Genomic DNA, 23,548 nt, shown 5'->3' with positions numbered 1-23,548 from the left:
TGATTAGCTCTGGACAGACAGTTTGGATCAGCAACAGCCCATGTTGCCCTGTCTGTCGGTAGCTACCTAATAATAAAGGTGTTTTGTCCTCAACTATTTTGGGCTCTTGAGTGGTGGTCTCATAGCGGCTTGGCGAACTCGGGTAATGTATAAATGTCTGGGGGACGCCCAAATCACCCCTTACATTTCTGGGGGCCGGTCCGGGATTTGAAATTTTGGGCTTTGTAGTTTTTTTTAGTTGCCAAGGTTCCGTTGTAGCCCACTCGGAGCTGCTCTTGGGAGCAAGGCGTGTCCGCTTCCCCCTTCCGGGGTGCTGCGTACGGTCCGCGCCGAGACGTGCGCACGGCCTCTCAATAGAGGTAAAGACCGGTGGTTCCCTTCGCGGCACCCGAGCGAAGGAAAGGCGTGCTCTCCTCCAAAACAGAAGTTGTGAGACAACCACCGCTGGGAAAGTCGGCCGGCCGCCGCGGGACGGAACGAAAATTAGGCAAGTATACCTCTTAAAACCGCTTGTTGTTTAGCATTGCGGGGAGGGAGAGTTTTAAATTGTAGAAGCAGTTCGGGGTCCCGTAGGAATCCCTTGGGAACCAAGAGAACCCCAAAGGGAAGAGAGCTCTGGGAAAGACCTGCAAGGGGAATCCGACCAGGTCCGGAGGCAGGCCCTAGTAGCAAGACGTGCAAGGATGGTCCGACCACGGTCTGGGGACATACTCCACTAGGAAAATAATCTTTCACGTCCAGTGGGAAAGCGGAGGAAGACCGTTGATCTTCCGGCTGTGCGGGCCAGGGTCAAATCCGCGTACCCCAATGGGTGGGAAAGAATCGAAAGGGACAGGAGGGCCAATGACCCCCCTCCGATGTATGTTGAATAACTTTGAGCAATTGAAGGAGTACACAGCCGAGGCAGGAATGGTGCCTTGTTTGGAGGTTTGGATGCTGTGTTTGGTTTGGGTTTGTGTTTGGAGGTTTGGATGCTGTATTTGGTTTGTGTTTGTGCTCAGTGCACTGTTTGGAAGTTTGGATGTTGTGGATGTATACCAAGAGAGAGTGTTCCCAGTGAGAGTAGACCCTCAAGGGGATCTGAGTACAGCAAATGGTAGAAACTCATTGAGGCTGTATCAGAACCTGAATGTTTGTGCCCTGGAAAAAGGGACTCCAAGAGTTCCAAATTTGAGAAAGATCTACCAGATGGAGCAGGAGCAGAATGAAAGTCCAGTAGCATTTCTAGAAAGGCTCAGGGAAGCATTCGAAAAGTTTTCTCCATATGACATGGATGATCAGAGGGATCAGGCGGCAGGAAAGATAGTGTTGAAGAGTGTTTTCTCTAGCCAGTGCAGCCCAGACATACGGAGAAAGTTACAGAAAGATGCTGGTTTGGCTCACTTGACTTTGGAAAGGATTTTGGAGATTGCAAACCAGGTTTATTTGTCCCGGGAGGTGGTGCAAGCCAAACGGGAAGAGGCAGCGGTGTCTCGTAGGGCCAAGGTTATAGCCGCTGTGTTAGGGCATGAGCTTGGAAAGAATAAATGCGCACGGTGCCACAAGCAAAGGCACTGGGCGGCGGATTGTAAGGTGGATCTTGGAGGAGGACAGAATAGGAAAGTGCAAAATGGGAGTGGAAGTTGGAAAGGAAGGAGACAGAACCGTGGAGCTGTTAACCAGCCCAGTAGGGGTCCGGTTGCAATTGGATTGGTTGATCCTGCATTGGATGAAGCATGGGCTGGTTTTTCTGAGAGAAGATGATGGATTTGAGTTTCCAGGAATATCTATATAAAATGAACAGAAAGGGAGCTGAGGCATTGTGCCCTACAAGAGTGAAAATGCATGAGTGTATGAAAATGTATATGGCTGTTATTTGTGTGTGTATGAGAAGAACATAAAGTGCATGACACTATAGCTTATTGGAAGCTTTGCAGGCGGATAATAGAAAGGAATAAAGGCATGCAAGTTGCGTGTGTCGCGTGAGATAGAGTGGCCCTCATTCCCCTTCACTCCCCAGTGACTTTCCGAAGGTTCACTTGATCCTGTTTACACTTTAAGAGTTTGTGTATCTGTGTGAGGTTGTGCGAAAGGATCCAGAATGGGTGGAAGAATGTTAGTGTATGGCAGAAAACAATGGGATGACTGGAAGGAATAGAGTTATAGTTACAGGTGGTTCCCAAATGGAAATTGGCATCCTAATGGAAAGGAAAAGGGGAAGGCAAGACCTCCCCTATCCAGACTCAAGGTGTGTTTTGTGAGTTTTGTGGGACCAGTGTGGTTTTGTGTCATTATAACCTAAGATGCTTTGTTTGTTGCGTGTTCTTAGAACAGATAGTAGAGAAGAATGTTTGAGAGGAACTAAGGCTTTGTTATAGTTTTGTTTTGTGATAAAGGTTACAAGGTTTTGGGAAAAAAGGCTCAGCCAGTGTTAAGTGCATGGGATTTCGTTTGGGAAAAAGGTCTCCGGAGGCTAGAGGTGGAATGCAAAGAAGCCATTTGCTCCATCCCTACCCCCCGGACTAGGAAACAGGTTAGAGAATTCCTGGGAGAGGCAGGGTTTTGTCGTATATGGATTCCGAACTTCGGACTATATGCCAAACCCCTCCACGAGGCTACCAAAGGGAAGTCAGGAGACCCCTTGGCATGGGGAACTGAACAGCAAGATGCGTTTGAGCAATTGAAGAAAGCTTTGATGTTTGCCCCAGCATTGTATGTATGTATGTATGTATGTAGGAGAACGCAAAGGAGTGGCTGTAGGAGTGTTGACTCAGCCGGTGGCTTATTTGTCTAAGCAATTAGACAATGTGGCCTGTGGATGGCCTTCATGCTTGAGAGCTGTAGCGGCTGCTGCGGTTCTTGTGGAAGAAGTAAACAAGCTGACCTTAGGGCAGCCTGTGATTTTAAAATGTCCCCATGCAGTAGTGACTTTAATGGAACAAAGGGGACACCATTGGCTCACCAATAGCCGAATGCTTAAGTATGAGAGCATGTTGGTAGACAATCCACAGGTTAAATTGACAGTGTGTGCCACTTTGAACCCAGCTACCTTGATGCCAGTGGAAGAAGGAGAATTGATGCAGCATGATTGTTTAGAAGTGATGGATGAAGTGTATTCAAGTAGGCCAGATCTCAAAGATCTGCCACTACAAACTCCGGAATGGGTGCTTTTCACAGATGGGTCAAGTCGTGTGGTTGGTTCCGAAAGGAGAGCGGGGTATGCAGTGGTGAATAGCAATGGGGAGACCCTAGAGGCAAAGGGGTTGCCTCCGGGGACTTCCGCACAGCGGTCGAGTAGATTGCTCTGATAAGAGCCCCCCCAATTGACTAAAGGAAAAAGAGTCAACATTTATACTGACTCAAAATATGCCTTCACCACTTTGCATGCCCACGGAGCCATTCATAAGGAAAGGGGACTGCTGACCTCTGCAGGACAGCAGATCAAAAATGCAACAGAAATTTTGCAACTTTTAAATGCAGTATGGGAACCAAAAGAGATAGCAGTCATGCATTGCAAAGGACATCAGTATGGTGAGGATCAGGTAACACAGGGAAATCGCCTGGCAGACCAACAAGCTAGGAAAGCAGCAGATGAAAGCACATCAGAAGAAGCAGTTTTACAATTGGATGTTACGCCCGTAGTAGAGTCCATGACTTACTCTGCACAAGAGAAGGAGTGGGCCCTAGCAGAAGGGGAAAGATGGAAGGGTAAGGTTTTTATCTTACCCAATGAGAAAATTTATGTCCCAAAAGCTTTGGGATGGAAATTATTAAAGAAATTAGTAGACAAACCCATTTAGGTGCAATTGGAATAGCTTCACTCTTGGAGGGGCAGCTCTGGGTGGATGGCTTGCAGGCCTTGGCCGGAGCTGCTGCCCCAGGATGTGAAATTTGTAAACAACACCCTTTAAATCTTTTGAGTCCTTAGTAGTTGATTTCGCCGAAGATGCCAAGGGTCTGGAGTATTCAGGGTGGATCCCAACCACCGCTGAAAGAGTTGTAGAGGTCAGGCGTGCCTTGTTAAGGGATGCAATCCCTGGGCACGGGATGCTCTACACATTGGGGTGACAATGGCTCAGTCATTTGGTCACCAGGTGGCAGAGGCCCGCGGCCTTTGTTCACCAGGTCCTTGGGTGCCTAGCCCAGGTGGGAGGCACCGCTTGGAAATTGCATTGTAATTGACCCTAATCTTTGGGTAAAAGAATGAACAGGGCTCTGGAAAGAAGTCCAATCTTTGGACAGGTTGTTAACCAACATGTATGAAAGTACCAGGCTTTTGCCAACCTTATGAATTGTTGTATGGAAGACCCTCTCTGAGAATTAGACCTCTGCAATGAGACATACATGAATTGGGGAAACAGAAATTGATAAAAGAGGTCCAAATTTTGGATATGGTATTAAACAAACTGTATAAACTTACTGAAATGCTGCGTTATCCCTTTCCCTGTTACTGCGCTACATGTTTTTCTCACCAGGAGACTAGGTTTGCCTGAAAGATTGGAAGTATGATCCCCTCGGCCAAGGTGGAAGGAACCACTGGAGGTGTTCGACCACTGGAGGTGGTCCAAATAACTCTTACTACTGTGAAGTTAAGCGATGTGGAGCCGGGGGTACATTACACCTGCATAAAAAAAAAAAAAAAAAAAAGGACTACACCACCAAAGACCCTGACATCTGGAAGGTAAACCTGCGTAAGGACAATCCACTCAAATTCACACACCCTAAGGGTCAAGCTACCAAGAGCTGCCCTGAAGAGGAGGGGCCCGAAGCTACCTAGAGCTAGCCCCAGAGGTCAGGTTACCTAGAACCGCCTTGAAGAAGGAAGGAGGGTACACTTCCGAGAGTGTCCCAAAAGACCGAATGGACACTGGGTTTTGGGTGTGGGGATTTGTGGGTTGTATTGTATTCTGTTTTTGTGCTCTGTGCTGTAATGTTGAGGACAAACACAAGTGTAAAGATGAGGACACAATTGTGCTTTTAATGTTGGTCATGATGCCATTGGTGCAGACTCAGATGGGATGGGACAAGAATATGTTCCACCAATTAATTAAAGATATAGTCGAAGAAGCAGAGGTGAAAGACTGCAGGACCAATGCTGGACGTATCTGGATGGAAATTGTTCACCCCTTGGACGCATGCTGGTGAAGAGGGGTTGACTGATTCGGCTCAATTTATGTTGGCCCATGATGATTCTGCACCAACTGCATCAGCTTGTTTGGCAAGATTCACAGATGGGATCTCAGAAATTGATCATAAAAACTTCCCCCAAGCCAATCTCATAGAAGTAGGAGATTACCCTCATTGTAATCTCACTCTCCCTGTATATTATGACAACATATTCATGAGAGTTGAATAGCCACAGAGAGATGGTCACCTGGAAAAAAAAATCAAGAAGGCAAGCTTCCTTGCCAGAGGGTGATGGTAAGAAACCACCTTCTCGTTCGGCACGATATGTGGTTAAGCCCGGGTCGGAGCTGCCTCGTGCAGCAACTCAGCCACCTGCGGCGGGAGGCAAGCCTCCACCACGACAAGATCTGGTCCGGACACAAGGAAGCTTCCCAATGGAATACCAAATTCCTGAAAGGCCAAGGCCCGGTATTTTGCTTGATAACCATGCCATGGGAGGATTGCCTCCGGGGTATTTCTGGATATGTGGGAAGTGGGGAGGTAAAGTCTTGCCTCCACTGTGGGTTGGTACTTGCACCATTGATACCTTAGCCCCCACTAAAAGTGAAATACACCTGCGAGAGTAGCCCCTGCAGGCATTGGAAGCAACAGACCGGTGAAACAGGCCTAAAAGAGCTTATGATGAAAACGTGGCTATGATCCTGATATCTAACTGAGGGAGAAGGATTTAGAACAGGTTCGCTGATTACCTTGTGGATTGGGTGGCTGAGAGACCTCATCAAAATATTATTTGTCATGTTGCTAATCATGATTTTTGCCTTGTCTCTTTTGCCATGTATCAGGTCGTGCTTGAAGAGAAGTTCAACATGTTACATACAGCTGAATACCTTGGAATACCCCACTGTAATTGGACACCTGTGCAACCAAGAAATTGTCTTTCTTGGTTACATGAAAAAACGGGGGAATGAAGGGGTCACTGAGACACCAAAGTGACTCCAATTTAGAATGCTTGTCTGCTTGGAAACTAGATCAGTCTCCCCTCTGAATTAAAGATAAAACTTGCTGTTTTGCAGCGTGTGTTCTGGGTTTGGGAAGAATCGGTTTCGATAAAGCTTGTGGTTAGCACATCCTGGAGTTGTTGACAAGGCAGGATGTAGCTAGCTAACCACAAACTGAACTGGGGGATTTCCAGTAAATCTAGTCCAGAAAGGGGAACTAGAAATGTAGTAAACAAGTAGGGTATATATTGTCCGGGGCTGATTAGCTCTGGACAGACAGTTTGGATCAGCAACAGCCCATGTTGCCCTGTCTGTCGGTAGCTACCTAATAATAAAGGTGTTTTGTCCTCAACTATTTTGGGCTCTTGAGTGGTGGTCTCATAGCGGCTTGGCGAACTCGGGTAATGTATAAATGTCTGGGGGACGCCCAAATCACCCCTTACAATATCATAAATGCTGAATAGGAAGTCAGCCTTAATTTTGAATTGGTAGCAGAATTCTTACTACTGAGCCCATGTTCCAGTAGTTAGCCAACTACATAGTTTGCTATGTAGTTGGCTAAGGCAACTCTTCTCCTTTGCTTCCTGGCTCAGATGGGCAAACAGGTGCAACATGTTATGTTGACATGCCTTGATGTTAGCAAGGCTACCACATCAGCTCTAGTTTCTTAGATATGGTTTGCTATGGGCAAGCAGAAAGCAACTAGTATATGGTATTTGTTTTGTGTCTCAGAAACTAGGGCTGATAGGGGAAAACCGGTGCCATTTTTGGAATCAGTAGGTCAAACATTATTATTATTATTATTATTATTATTATTATTATTATTATTATTATTTTATTATGACACAGCAAACAAGATAGATATGCTGGATTTCATATCACAAAATCACAAGTCGAACACTTCCCAAGTGCCTAGGACTGTGTGATGTATTTTCGGATGAGGCGCGCAGATCCCAGCAGGGTGGCCTTTTGCAGCTGGCAGATCGTAATTTTGTCAATGTCTATTGTTTCCAAATGCTGGCTGAGATCTTTTGGCACGGCACCCAATGTGCCCATCACCACTGGGACCACCTGCACTGGTTTCTGCCAGAGTCTTTGAAGTTCAATCTTGAGGTCCTGATAGCGGCTGAGTTTTTCCTGTTTTTCGTCAATGCGACTGTCACCTGGGATGGCGACATCAATGATCCAAACCTTTTTCTTTTCCACAACTGTGATGTCTGGTGTGTTGTGTTCCAGAACTTTGTCAGTCTGGATTCGGAAGTCCCACAGTATCTTTGCATGCTCATTTTCCAATACTTTTGCAGGTTTGTGATCCCACCAGTTCTTTGCTGCTGGCAGGTGGTACTTGAGGCATAAGTTCCAATGAATCATTTGGGCCACATCGTTGTGCCTCTGTTTGTAGTCTGTCTGTGCAATTTTCTTACAGCAGCTGAGGATATGATCAATGGTTTCGTCGGTTTCCTTGCACAGTCTCCATTTTGGGTCATCAGCTGATTTTTCGATCTTGGCCTTGATTGCATTTGTTCTGATGGCTTGCTCCTGGGCTGCAAGGATCAGGCCTTCTGTCTCCTTCTTCAGGGTCCCATTCGTGAGTCAGAGTCAGGTCTTCTCCTTATCAGCTTTTCCTTCAATTTTGTCAAGGAACTTTCCATGCGATGTTTTGTTGTGTTTTGTTGTTGTTGTTGTTGTTGTTGTTATTATTATTATTATTATTATTATTATTATTATTTCTTAACCCCATGGCTTGAGGCAGGTCACAGCACAGTGTGTTGGCTAATGTAAAGTGTTCAAATTAATTTGTTACTCTTAACTAGTTGAAATAGTCAACAACAATTTAATAATTCTAGTAATGCAGTATTTCTCTTATTGAATGTAAATTGTGTTATTTTTGAATACCTATTTAATGCTTTTCCTTTTTTAGGAGATGAGAAATTTGAATTTTTAAAATATTTTTAATTTAAAAATGCTATTTCATGAATTTAACATCAAATTAATTGTATACATTTCTCTTAATGGTTTAATGTCAGATATCTGACTTTCTTGAACTATTCAACATTAAGGTATCATTGCTGACATGACAGCACTAACATCTTTATTTTGAGGCTGCCATGGAAGCTGTTCTTATTAATCATGTAGGAGTTGAATCCAAGCTGCACAGGATATGTGACAATATGCTTAATTGTCCTTTTAGATAACAGTGGCAACTGTTACCATTCTCACAGCAAATCCCTGATGGAGAACAAACAAAAACACTTATCCCATCCATTCTCCTCTCACCCCCAACCTCCAGATGACCTAAATGTTCTCTTATAGCAGTGGTGCTCAACCTGTGGGTCCCCAGATGTTTTGGCCTTCAACTTCCTGAAATCCTAACAACCGGAAAACTGGCTGGGATTTCTGGAAGTTGTAGGCCAAAACACTTGGGGGGACACAAGTTGAGAACCACTGTCTTATAGATTCCCACCATTTTGCCCAGTCTTCCAAGGAAAAGCTCAGTTAGTGCCAAAAACATAATTGCCTCCCTTTTACATTCAAAATGAACATATATGTTTCCAATTAAAGTTTGCATAGGAGAGGGGAGAGATCTGCTGAGATCTCCATTTCCTGTTAAACATAGCAACCCTAAATTTAACTAATAAAGCAGCTAAAGCTATAAGGTGAAATGCAACGTGACAAGTCAAATGGAAACATCTTCACATGGTGAAGATCCAACTAGAAATCATACTTCTTCAAAGCCATTCAAAAGAAAAAAAATATATAGTGTCTTTATTTTGGCTCAGGAGAAACCCTGATTCTGCCCATGGCATGCTTGACCCTGGTTCTTCCCAAGAGCTAGAATGGTATCTGTTAAAGAGAGGGCACTGGATGTTTGCTCTAATGGAGAATATTTTAGACTAATTTTAAAGAATGAACTGTGTAAGGCCAAAAACTGAGTAGCCTGCCAAGTCAAAAAAAATCTAGAGCTTCCCCATCAAGCTATTTAAAAGAACTCACAGTTCTACAAACTGTCATAGTAGGAAGCAGATGACTAAGGAACACAAACCTACTGACAACTCCGACAGGAAACAGACATAATAATTCATCTTGGCCAACTGCTTCTTCCATCACTTACAATATTGCTGGCTTACAAGTAGAAATCTCGTTATTCCAAAAGGTTGTGTGCTATTAAACTAAAACACAGGAAAATCTGTGCTGTGTTCAACTGAAATAGCTAGAACATGCAGAAAGAGAGAGAAGGAATGAGACAGAGACACCAAGCTAATTACAGTCCGGTTTTGCTAATTAAAATAAAACCAGAAGCAATAAAATGATCATCAGTATGTAATTTTAAAAAAGGAAGGGAAGGGGTTCTTTCATATTTTTTCTTTTCATGATTCTTTTTTCCCATGATTCTAAGTGTAATCTGGCATTTATGACCACAGACAAATGGCAGCAACAAGCCATAGTCAATATCCAAAAAAAGTGCTTATCATGACAATTTCCAAAATATCATATGGATCAGTGGTGGACAACATCTGCAATGGTCCTCAACCTGTGGGTCCCAGAATGTTTTGGCCTCCAACTGTCAGAAATTCAAACAACTAGTAAACTGGCTGGGATTTCTGGGAGTTGTAGGCCAAAACACCTAGAGTTTATATATGTTATGATGCCAGGTAGTTTCAAAAGTGTCTTCACTTCTTGCAAGGTAAAATATGAAAATCCATTCCCCTAACAATGCAAAAGCTTAAACTCTGTCTAACTAGCAATACGTGCATAAACTTTGTAATATCTTCCATGTTCTTGCTATTTCTATCCTTATATATAAGAGCTTTCCACAGGACTTTCTCATTTACCTTACCATAAATTAATTGATAAGCACTTTGAAAGCATAGATTTCGAGTAATTATTTTGTTAATCTTAGCTAAAATGTCCATCCAAAAGGTAATTATTTTGGGGTAACAGAGCCACATGTGTTTCAAGTGTGCCAACATTATTCTGTGGCCACTGTTGAAAAAATATCTTTGTTATTTTTGACAATTAATCGAAGTAATTCTGGGTAGAAATTATAGCCATTCTTTAGACGTACTCGTATATTGATGACTAACATTGTACAGTGAGACCACCAATTTGCAGGTAACTCTATGATGACTTCTGGAGGATGCATACCATAGAATTGTCCAGAAGACCTAGAAAATGCATATAGAGACCCATTTTGCAAGGAAATTAAACTATGGGTGAGAGTTTCAGTTTCATGCTATCTGTAAATTTGTGCATTAAAATGGCTTATATTCATTCTATATAACCTTTAATCTGATATAAAAGCAACAAAACGTAAGTAACATGGTCTCTTTCACAACTTACCATCTGTTAACAGTGCTCTGCTTGTAAGGACATTTCCCAACATGAATTTGATCACTGCCAAAATAGTGCACAGGATTCCACTTAAAATGGAAACACTATAAAGAAAGTCATCCTGCAAAAGAAAATAAGAAGGGATATTATTTGTTACTTGTAGATCCTGTCAAAAGGACACACAGATCTGGGCTTAAGCAAGCTTTTGACAATAGCTGGAATCAGGGATAAATGAACAACAAGATTTAACTCTATTTTATATTCACAAATCTCTAGCACACTCTGCTGAATTTAGAACAGTGGTTCCCAATCTTTTTTTTTCTTTTTTCTTTTTTACCAAGGGCTTCTTTAACTCGGGACCACTCTCCAACCTTAGTACCAAAAGGATTTTACAAATCAGTTTTTGGTCAACTTTACATTCAGTTTGGTTATTTGAGGCACTGATTCAGAAAATTGCATTGGATAGACCACATCAGCTCTAGTTTCTGATACAGAACAGATGTCATCCAGTAGTTTGCCACCTGCTTGCCCACAGAAAAATATATTTAATAATCATGAGCTGATGTAGTCTGTTCAATGCAATTTTGTGAATCAGCAGCCCAATTAACCCCAGGAACAGGCCTAAAAACAAAGACAATAACAATAAGAAAAATCTTTTGGTTGGGATGTGTTATTATTCCTAGTAGTAACGGTGAGGCTGCAGAACGTATTTCAGTTCTCGCGGACCACTGGTGGTCCATAGACCACAGGTTGGGAACTACTGATTTAGACCAAAGAGCAGCTTCAATCCAGGTTATCCAGGCTGCTGCTTCCCAAAGAGCTCTGTCTCAAACATTCACCTACTTCACATCTACTGGAGGTAAGAAACGTACTTGATGCTGGGATGGCAAAATTTAGAATCCGGACAGATTCATAATAATTTGCTAGGATCTTCTAACACAACTCTAAGGTAAAGTCCAAGGAAATTATATGATAAAATCCCCTGGAGGATTTAGCAAATTCCTGGCGGGATTATTTTTCCCATGGATGTGGATAACTGAAACTGCTGACAAAGATTTTGTGGTTAAAGGATTTTTACTGTACACTGAATATTTTGTTCCAAGCCCACATATGCTGTAGATTTCAAAGATGATAAAGAGGGTTTCTACACATTCCAATGTATTAAAGCAGGATTTAACTTTATTATTTATTTTGAGATTTTTTGAAATCAAGTACTAGCAGCAGTAGTAACAGTAGTATTTATACCGTTTTTTCTCTTCCAAAGGGAATTTTTTATTTCATGTCAAAAGCATGGCATAAATAAATATATAACTGATAAAAGTAGAGGGAACACAAGCAGTTAAATACGTTTTGACAAAAATGGGCAACAGTGACCGCATTGTCTGTAGCTTTAAGGGGACTCAAAGCAGCTATTGATGCATATTGCCAGAAAGCATTACAGAAAAGACGTTCTGGGACAAGCATACCACAGAATCACCTGGAGGGCCCAGAAAAAGTTTACAGAGTTCGTTTTCCCCTTGGCATGAGTAAGGGATAGACCATCTTTGCTATTCTCCACTTCATGTTAACTAAAGGAGGCTTAGGAGGGAAAGAGTAGGGAAAAAGGAGTCTATTCAGATGCATGCAGTTCCATTCAAATAATCTCTGCAGTACTGCTAATGCCTCCACACAGTGGAGCTACACACCACAACACTTGCATGCCTTTTCTGTCACCTGAGAACCAAGACATTACTACATGGTTTTCTAAAGTGCATGCCTTAACAGAAAGAAAAAGAGTACTTTATTGTCTTGACCAGCTTACAGCTGGGAGGCAGAGTGTGTTACTAACACCTTTCTCAACATGGTTGTATCCAAATGCCTTGAATCAACCCCTCAGGGTCATCACAGCTGATCATGTTGGCTGGGAGCAAAGGGAATTACAGTTTTAAAAACATGGAAGGCACCAGTTGGGTTAGCCTGCATTAACTGTACTCGGGCAGTAGGTGAACACATTTCTTGAGACTCCAGTTCAGTGGTTCTTAACCTGTGGGTCCCTGGATGTTTTGGCCTTCAACTACCAGAAATCCTAACAGTTGGTAAACTGGCTGGGATTTCTGGGAGTTGTAGGCCAAAACACCTACGGACCCACAAGTTGAGAAGCACGGCTCTAGTGCGTTTTACGTATTGACAAGTGGGGGGATAATAAAGAGATATAGTAAGACTGGAGTGGAGATGCTTGTTGCACAAAAGAAAACCCAATTACAATAAGGTGGACAGCGACCTGGTGGCTGCCATCATGGCAACACCGTGACAGACGTAACAGCCGATGTCTGGTGTGAAATATTACCTTTCCAAATTAATTCATCTTCCAGAAAAATGATCAGAAGAGACATTTTAATACAGTCCTAAATTAATAAAATAAGCCTGGCCATCTGCTGCCATGTCCCTCAGGATGCTTCCTCTTTGATGCCCGGATTTTTTTACTTGTCATTGCTTCTGAAAATTATTAAACAGGGGACTCCGTCCATTGAGTTTCATTGTTCACTGCTTCGCTGTATTTTAATTAGAGAAGCAGCACTGAATTATAAACAGAAGATTAGTATTGAAGCACCACACTGCCATAATCTGCAGATTTTGTGTGTGTTTGAAATAGGCTTTCCTTCTTTCCTTTGCCTTTTTTTCTTGCTACTGTCTCTGACACATCTATACTTCTATAAATATCTGTATGTACATCTAACTGCTTTTTTACCATACAGCATGAAATGAATTTCAGTTTAACTGTTTTAAAACTGTAATGTTTTCCTATTATATACTGTCATTCGATAGTTTTACCTAAAACACAAGCACCAATGCAATGAATCTAATGTATATCTGAATATAGTATCAAGACTGAATATTTACCAGAATACTAAAGTATTTATGTTACCCAGGTTACATACAAATGTTAGCCTTTGGTGACAACAAACCAGAGGAGAAAATGCTGAATGAAAAAAAAAATTCATCATTTTCAAATATTTATTTATTTACAACATTTATACCCCGCCCTTCTCACCTGAGGGGACTCAGGGCGGCTTACAAAAATTGGCAAAATTTAATGCCCAAATTTCAGTCATAAAAACAAAACAATATAAACTGATCTATTAATAACATTGTTAAAACACATTATAAAAACCTTAAAAACGTATATATAATTAATATAATTATAATTAATATGAGTATTTTCTTCCTAAATGAAATAATTTCACCATCAGTTCTTGAAAGTAAACTGTTTTAGTCTGCCCAGTAACTACTAGATTGTACGTTGATCTATTGGTTATGATTATTTCGTTTATATTCTGATTTTTTCTAATTTGTTTTCCTGGGAGTGGGGCTTTTCCAAACAGAAAGCAAGCAGACTGGAAAGAAGATAACATGATAACATTAGCAGACCAAAAGCCAGATGTTTCTACAAAGACAAAACAATAAGAGCTCCTTTTTCCATGTGTTTCCCAGCAACTGGCATTTTACTGGCATAAGACTTCTGATACAGAAGATACTGTATGGCCACCATGAGTAGCAGCCACTGTCAATATCTGTTGATCTCAGATTACCTTTCATCGGGTACATCCAAGCAACTGAACTGCAGAGAAACCATTAGCATGAGCTATGGAGATGCCATAGTCCTCCAGCCATACCTTCTTCCAGGATACTCGACCCTCTGACAGATCAGGTCTTGGGCTGATGTGGAGGTACCCTTGTTGCTATGATGCTTTCTTTTAAACTTTTACATAAATTGGAATTATTCTGAATTTCCTTTTATGTGTGGATAGTGTTGTTTGCCATGGTGCCAGCTGGACTGACCTGAAGGTTGGGTTGCTGTCCTAAAGGCTGCTGGTTCGAATCTGCGAGATGGGGTGAGCTCCTATCTGTCAGCTCTATCTTGTGGGGACATGAGAGAAGCCTCCTAGTAGGATGGTAACACATCTGGGCATCCCCTGGGCAATATCTCTGTAGACAACCAATTCTCTCACACCAGATGCGATTTGCAGTATGTTCTCAAGTCATTAGTGTTGTTTGAGACAGCCAGTGTTGTGTAGTGATTTGAATGGATCTGAATTCCACCTCAGGCATGGAAACCTTGGGCAAGTCACACTCTCAGCCTCTCATGAAGGCAATGGCAAATCTCTTCTAAACAAATCTTGCCAAGAAAATCCTGTTGCCTTAAACACAGATTCTTCACAATTGGTTTGCAATAAAGGTCACAAGCACATTTTACCAACAGTGGAGAAGCAGAACAAAACACTAATCTGGGGTAGGGTGGCATATAAAAATACATGATAATACTTTCTACTGCAGAAGTTAGAAAATTTGTAAATACTGCATGTCATTGCACAAGTCAAGAAATGGCTGGAGGCACTATCCATTTTAATCAATTAATTCTCTTTCTGCCCTTCACTCTGTATATATGAATGTTAACTAGATACATTTTGATGGTATCTAAAATCATGTTGCCCATAATTAGTCAGCTCAAAGACAGAAGGCAACAATCTACACAATCGTTGTATAGAAAACAAATAATGCTAGTTATTGAATAATTAGACTACAGCTATTTCATGATTCATCAGTATGCAACTTTAAATCAATAGAAACTGACTGCCATGTATCCTTCTTGGAGGCAAAGGGAATAATCTTTTTTTACAGTTATGCAATGATTGAAATCACCATGAGATGAAATTTTAACATATTGTACTGCCATGCCACCAAAGTCAATGCTTTTAAAGAGTAGCCATGGAAACTGTCCATTACAAAAAACAAACAAGATCAACACTTGTGACGTACCATATATAACAACTCCCAGCCACAAACAAATGCCCCTTGGATGTATGAAAGCAATAGTTTCATTTCTTCCAGCAGACCTACCCAGTTAATTTTAAGTTTGAATTTAACCTGCATTATATCAGTGGATTTTAAGTTGTATTTTAACTCTGTGTATCTTATTGTATGTCTTATAATAGTGCTTTATCTCTTGTTTTATATTATATCACGCCTCCAGCGACAGGGAGAGGCGGGTAATAAATTCGTTGTTGTTGTTATTTAATTTAAAGATTAGTTTGCAAATAGTGGATGCCAAGTAGCACAAGTAGACACAGGCACAAGTAGCACAAGTGGATGCCAAGTAGCACAAGTAGACACAGGCAAGTAACAGTGAATCTTGGACTTTCCAAATAGCTTTGTGCTAACTCACAAAGTATGTGCTAGTTTTATATCTAGAAGAAATTATACTTCAGCATTTGTTCATACCTCAGACTTAGTTTCCAAGAATTCCTTTCTTACTTCACCTAGCCATTACTATTTGGCCTGTATTAGGAGGCACTGAAAATGCTGTTGTCATTGTATCCCTTTAAGGTTCTTCTGACGTATGGCAGCCCTAAGAAGACCTATAATTGGGTTTTCATGGGATATTAGATAAAAATTTACTGTGAGACTGCATAAAATGTTTCTATAGTTCACACTCTTCTCTTAACTGAACATTTTCAAAAACTCTTTGATGATTTTCTATTATCCGTGGTATCAGGTATCCACGGGAGGGGTGTGTGTCTTGGAATGTATTTCCCATGAATTCAGGGGTCATACTATACAAACCATATTTCTTCATTCAGACTAACAAACCTTTAGCACATTCTAGAGATACAAGAATATGAAGGGTAAATGCATTGTATATTATCTGGCAAATGCAAAGAAATTTAAGCAAGCAGATCAAACAAGATGGATTAGGACCAGCCTGTTAAAAACACCAACATCCCAGGGCATATCTGTATTATTTTAAAATGAATTTTATTACTGTTGTCATTTTTTTAAATCCAAAATTCACAGGTAGACAATATTGTATCTTTATTGCTACCGCCTATATTCGATTTTAAGTTCTTCAAAACTCATCATCTATCCTATTTTTAAAAAATGGTAGGGAGGAGCACTGAAACATCAGCTAGTTGACTATGAGAAACAGTTAAATGAAATGCCAAAACAGAGAAATCAGAACTTGATGTATCATTGGTCAAATCTCAGGTGACAATACCTGCTGTGATGTAGAAAAATTAATTGTGCTCCCATCTCTAAAAAAATACAAGTTTTTGTCCAGTACATAAGATCACTTTCCAGAAATTTCCCCACTATTTAAAAGCATATCCAGTGTCTAGCTAGTACCACAAATAAACAACCGCTTCTTAAAATTCATTTTATACTGGGACTAATATATATTGATATTCTTTCTTGGTATGACAAATGAAAAATATATAGCAGAACATTTGCTTTCCTCCCAGAAAATCACACCCTGCCATACTAATGAAAGCAGAATCCCAAGGGCACTGGCACCATATGGATTATAGGGCTGTCGGGGGAAAATGCACAATCTGCCTAAATTGCAAATAGCTATTGATTTGCAACACCAGGCAAAGTCAGAGGCATGCATTTTTCTTCAGCCCTTTAAGTTGCGTCTAAAGACAAGAAAATGTATGCAGCCCCGTGGTGCATTGCATTAAGAGACAACCTGCATTTCTGTACTATTAAATGTTAAAAGTATAATAAATTCTATTTATTGTTATTATATAACATACAGAGTCAGAAGATAGTTCATCTTTCTGAAAGAAACAACCACCTTAAGTGAACGGAAACTCAAAATCCGACACAGTACCTATATTTGGGATGTAGAGAAGGCTGCCAACATTTTTATAAATGGACTGCCAATGTTATTTTACACTGACTTCCTGTAGATTATCTAACCTAATAGAATCCAATGATCATTTAATAAACTAATCCTGAGGCCATTTGCTCTGGCCCAATTTCCTGTCTCTGGGATTCTCTAGGAGCAGTATGAAGTATCACAAAACCAGAACAGATTGGAAGTCTACTTCTACTTTTTAAAAATAAGCTTTTGTTAAATGTTAAGCAGCATTAGAATTCCCTGTAGTCTATTTGAAAGATGGCTTCTAAGAGAAGAAATTCACCCCTCCCATTTTGCCAGGAAAAAAATGGCAGACTGGGGTATCTGGAGTGAGTGTCAATCATCCTGTTGGCACTCACTCCAGATGAATCACTATTTTTGTTTATACGGCAATGAATTGTTGCCAATTTGTAAGTTGCTCCGAGTCCCCTTCGGAATAAGAGAGGACAGGATATAAACATAGTAAATAAGTACCGTATATACTCGAAGATAAGCCGAGTTTTTCAGCCCTTTTAATGAGCTGAATAAGCCTCCACGGCTTATAATTGGGTCAAGGTCAAGCCGGCTGTGGAGTCTAGAGGCCGTTGCTTGCAATATATGCTATATTTATCTCTCATCTTACCCTCCCTTATCAGTGTTTACTTTTCCAAAGCCTCCCTCGCTCTTAACCAAGGGAATGTTTTGAAAAGGGAATGAAGCCCTTGCAAGTCAGGAAGAATATATATATATATATATATATATATATATATATATATATATATACACACACACCCATTAATCTTATAAAAGCATTTTCCCTGAAATATTTGTTAATCTCTGCTACATATACATAGGCATTCCCCCCTGCAAGCCTTTGCAATCCCTATGTACCTTTATATTTGTATTTATCTATCTATATACATTAATTTTATATATGAATTTCCCCCTCATATGTTTGCAGGTCTATGCAAATCCTGTATACATATAGATATCTAGAGATTTCCATGTACCTGTATATCTGTATCTATGTGTATACAGTACATTATTTTATATATGAATTTTCACCTCACATGTTTGCAAGTCTTTGCAAATCCTATACAGATAAAATTATCTATATAGAGAGAGATTTCTAGATAGATATAAACATAAATATATAGGGCTTGCAAATATTGCAGGGGGGAAATGCACATATATAGAGAGAGGATTTGCAAACATTTCAGGGGTAGATGCATATGTGAAATTAGTACTGTAGAGTCTCACTTATCCAACATAAACGGGCGAGCAGAACGTTGGATAAGTGAATATGTTGGATAATAAGGAGAGATTAAGGAGAAGCCTATTAAGCATCAAATTAAGTTATGATTTTACAAATTAAGCACCAAAACATCATGTTATACAACAAATCTGGCAGAAAAAGTAGTTCAATACGCAGTAATGCTATGTAGTAATTACTGTATTTATGAATTTCGCACCAAAATATCATGATATATTGAAAACATTGACTACAAAAATGTGTTGGATAATCCAGAACGTTGGATAAGCGAGTGTTGGATAAATGAGACTCTACTGTATATATAATAGATCTATATCTAGCTCTGCATTATTTATGTAGGCATTGAATGTTTACTATGTTACTATGTTGGAAGCTGGCCTGAGTCCCCATGGGGAGATAGGGCAGGGTACAAATGAAGTTTATTATTATTATTAAGTTTTTTGTAATACCATATTGTTTTTGTTGTCCCTACTTTTCCACTTTTTCTTTGAAATACGGTAAATATTCAAAAACATTTAACCTACTGATGCCTCAATATAATTTCATTGAGATCTATTTTCATTTTGAAATTTAACAGTAGCTGTTGCATTTTCCACCCTTGGCTTATACTTGAGTCAGTAAGTTTCCCCAGTTTTTTGTGGTAAAATTAGGTGCCTCAGCTTATATTAGGGTCGGCTTATACTCGAGTATATATGGTAAATCAATACATAAATAAATATTTGATGAAATTATCAATTCAAGGCAAGAAGACATACAAACACGAGAGCCAAAGACAAAGGAAGCAGATAAAAGCACCATAGTTTTCCTATCCAATACTTGTATGACCAGTACTCACAGTTTTACCTTCCCACGCCCAACAAAATTATGTCTTCTCTATGAAGTTTATAGTTCCAATAGAATCACAGAGCTGAAAGAGATCCCAAGGGGGCCTCATCCAGCCCAACCCCATTCTGCCATGCAGGAACACACAATCAAAGCACCCACAACAGAGGGCCAGCCAGCCTCTGTTTGAAAACCTCTAAAGAAGATTCTATCACATTCTGAAGCAGCATATGCCACTGTCAAACAGCTCTTACTGTCCCTGATCTGTGTCCTAGTCTCCAGAGCAGCAAAAAACAAGCTCGCCTCCTCCTCAATGTGACATTCTTTCAAGTATTTAGCTATGGTCACCATGTTCCCACTCAGTTTTCTTTTCTCCCCATTAAATATCCCCAGCTTTCTCACCTATTCCTCATAGGGCTTGGTTTCCAAATCTTTGATCATTTTGATTGCCCTTCTCTGGACATAGTCCATGTTGTCAATATTGTGGTGCTCAGAAATTGATACTGTGCTGGTACAGCTGTACCAGCAACTTCAGCTTTATTTTCTTTCTGCAAAAGTTTGCAATCATAGGACAGGCCACCTGTCAATCACCATTAAGTTTGGTTCCGCCCCTTGTTCAGGGCTCTGAGAGGGAAGGAGCCATTTTTAAGTTAGTCTCACTTAGGAAGCTCATCTATAGGACGTAGACCAGCTCGTCCCGTAAAAAGCTTCATATACCAGAACACCAGGGATATTGACCGTCCGAGGATACAGAACAACAGCACAGAAACATCTGCAAGCCTTGGCTGGTAGGTCCACTCGACAACCAGACACACTTGGGAGTCGGCAGTGGGTCCCAGACTAACTAGGCCCAGATAATAGATAGCCTGGGAGAGGTTATAAGAGGGTTTTCACAGTTATTCAAAGCCAATCGCCTGTCCCGTGGGGACAAGACTCCTTAAAAATTTATTATTTTTTCGTGAATAAAGACTTTGTTATTTCTTTAAAGACTTCAAGGCCATCTTTTCAGGGAAATTCCTCAACAACCTTTCTTTAGGCACCCTGGCTTCCCGCTGGGCGTAAAGCGTACGTCCTATATAATAGACAATCAGTCACAGGCCCAGCGCGTGACAGAACAGATACAGTGTTCCAGGTGACATCTGACCAAAGCAGAATAGAGTGGGACTATGACTTCCCTCCATCTCAACACTACACTTCTATGTAGGCTAGAATCGCATTGGCATTTTTAGTTGTCACATCACACTGTTGACTCATATTCAGCTTGTGGTCTAATAAGCCTCCTAAATTTCTTTAGGAGTCGTAGATCACCAATATTGTGATTATATAGCATGCTTATGCCGGAAGCTACCTTAAGGTTACCCAGGAAGACCTAACAAATTGCTAGAGGATATCTCTTTAGGAATTTTCAAGGTCTATCAGCATGACTCTATGGTCACTTCCTTCAGATGTCATTCATGTCAATAGAATGTTATGAGCCAGAGTTTCCTATTTCCATGGATACAGAAGTGATGCTATACTCTGAAGTCAATGGCAATAAATCCTGAAGTGGTTGGCAGGCACGGGAGTTTGCACAGAGCTACAGCTAACTGGAAGACTGATTTGGGACCCAATTGCTGGTTTCATTTTTGCATACAGGAAGATTTTGATGTTACCTGTGCAGCACAGGGGCATCTTATGCACACTGTAAGTCACATTAATCAGCAGAGACTTCACACACATAGAAAAGCTTTTCCACAAACTGAAGAATGAATGGAAAGAAGCAACATGGAAAACTCCCCTGTATAAACTCTGCTCAGTTTACACAGAAGAAGCACGCACTGAAGGTCTCCCCCTCTGAATTTGAAGAGATTTTCCCACGAAGAAAGCAGGACCTGGTAAAGTGGCTCTGAAGGTTGGTTGCCCCCAGAAGACCCATTTGTCCCAGTTCTTGTTTGACCATTAAACTACGTATTTCTACTGGTAGCTTCTCTTTGCATGTGCATTGTATATTACATACAATCATCTTGCCACATTTTGTAATCCTGCAATCCATCATGTGAGGGTAGCATGGCTTGAAAAGTAGTTTAAATATAAGATGCTACCTAAATTTGCAGTGCACCAATTAAACAGTTGAACTTTTATGCTCCTTTATTATTTCGCTACACACAAAGAGTTGATTTTATGTTCTTGATTGGACCAGGCATGGAAAGCAACATGTCACAACCACATGATTAAAAAATCCCAGGAAAAAAATAACATGTGGCACCATCACATGATTGAAAATCAGAGTCATGCAGCTAAAATTTCACACCACATTTTGAAATTCCTTTCTAAAAGGGGAAAAAAATATTACTGGAATATGAAACAAGTTACAATTTAAAGGGTTTTTAGAAATACACTCTCCTATTAATATAATAATGATGATGATGATGATGATGATGATGGTGGTGGTGGAAAAAACCCAAAGTATGGATCGTCAATGCTGCAATCCCAGATGATAGCAGAATTGACGAGAAATAACTGGAAAAGCTTACACGATAGGCGGATTTAAAGATTGAACTACAAAGACTCTGGCACAAGCCAGTAAAAGTGGTCCCAGTGGTGATCAGCACACTGGAGGCAGTGTCTAAAGACCTTGGCCGGCACTTAAAAACAATCAGCACTGACAAAATTAGCATTTGTCAGCTGCAAAAGGCCACCCTACTTGGAACTGCACACATTATTCACCAGTACACCACACAGTCCTAGACATTTGGGAAGTGTCGGACGTGTGATTGAATACAAAACCCAGCATAGTGATCTTGTGTGCTGTATACAAATCTTGTTATGTATATAATAATAATAATAATTATAATAATAATAATAATAATAATAATAATAATAATAATAATAATTATTATTATTATTATTATTTCATGTATGTATGGCTTTTCTGCCTTGATTAAGACCCAAAATGGCTGAATGTAGTTAATTAGGTACACTACATAGATTTAATTCACAGATAGGCTGTGTAAATATTGCTCATGTATGTACACATAATACAAACTTTAAGTTTTGCAGTTTTCACTTGAAATGACCCTTGCAAATGCTAGATCCCAGCTGGAGGACCAATTCAAAGTTGCAGAAGCAACTTTTAGAATCTAAGTGTTGTACAAATCAATCATAACCATAGTCTGGTGAAACTAAGAGGAATTTTTATTCATATAATTCTCATTTTGTTGTAAAGAATTAGAAAATATCTCAGTGTAAATGACTTTAACACTGTCTACTGATGAAGGTAATGGTGTCAAAATCCTTGCTCAAATGTTGGATTGTGAACATCAATGGCCAATAATCTTCTACAAGTGAAAACTAAATACCACATCTACTGTACCTTTAAAGTTACAATACTGTATGGAATATATAGTAAATACGGAGTGCTGATTGTTTATACTGATTTCCTGGAAATTAATCTTTTAAATTTATTCCATGCATATACGGGCATTCCGCACACATGAATTTTACTTATTGATTAGCTGACTTTGTTGGCTTCTTATCTGAATATATTACTAAGCAGAAGATATCTTCTTGAGAAACCTGAGAAAATCTGCATCCTGAGATTTTGTTTCTTTTCAAGCATTTTCTAGCTTTAATCATTTCTATACCATTGTTTGAAAAGTCAGCTAAAGAAGACAAGTGAATGGGTTTTCACTTATAATTGTAGACAGGAACTCTATCTGAGAAGCCCAATGGATAAATATAATTTAACTGTAAGAGACACAAATTAAATAAACTAAATATAAAATAATGAAAATCTTTAAATTTTCAGGGAGATCCACTTGCTTAAAGGATGGTGTGGGGGAAATAGCATTTTATGTATAGATCATTTTATTGTAAAGCAAAACTCTAAATGTGATCTTCAATCAGATAAAATAGATGGGCTTACCACTTCTGGAAGCAACTTAGTTGCAAGGTCATGGATAGCTTTGATCACTATACATAAAGCAGACAGAAGAAATATCACACCCAAGATGACACAGGCTCTGTAAAAAAGGAAATAGAGATTTGTAACTTTTTTTGCATTATGTCCAGATTATTTATGGCAAACACAGGGTGCAACAGTGAACATAATCATTACACAAGGAAAATTTGTGAATAATTAAATATACTATGACTGCCTTTAAATCAAAGGGTAGGAATAGAGAGTCACTGACAGGAAACACAATGTATCTGGACCAGCAGCCTTGTGGCACACCTGACACATAGATCTTGCTTGCCTATCTGAATCTATGTATAATCAGAGCTAATTGACCAAGCTTTGAGAAGGATTTGAAATGGGGGTAGTCATTGATTCAGTGTAAACAAATAATTGAATCAGTGTAAACAAGCAGCATTAGTTGC

The 23,548-nt window shown here is 40.0% G+C and overlaps 1 protein-coding gene across 1 annotated transcript in view; it reads right to left on the bottom strand.

Moving 5' to 3' along the window:
• The window catches only part of tmem163 (transmembrane protein 163), a 120,607-nt gene that overhangs the window by 5,687 nt on the left and 91,372 nt on the right, over nt 1–23,548 (bottom strand). The window contains exons 5-6 of the mRNA XM_062967030.1: nt 23,094–23,190; nt 10,446–10,557 (exon numbers count right to left, since the gene is read on the bottom strand). Of these exons, the coding sequence (XP_062823100.1) occupies nt 10,446–10,557; nt 23,094–23,190 (209 nt within the window). The remainder of the gene's footprint in view (nt 1–10,445; nt 10,558–23,093; nt 23,191–23,548) is intronic.

The sequence above is a fragment of the Anolis carolinensis genome, chromosome 1 (assembly GCF_035594765.1).
Source record: "Anolis carolinensis isolate JA03-04 chromosome 1, rAnoCar3.1.pri, whole genome shotgun sequence".
NCBI classification, from domain to species: domain Eukaryota; kingdom Metazoa; phylum Chordata; class Lepidosauria; order Squamata; family Dactyloidae; genus Anolis; species Anolis carolinensis.
The sequence above is the reverse complement of the archived record's forward strand: the minus strand, read 5'-3'. Positions and strand labels throughout refer to the sequence as shown.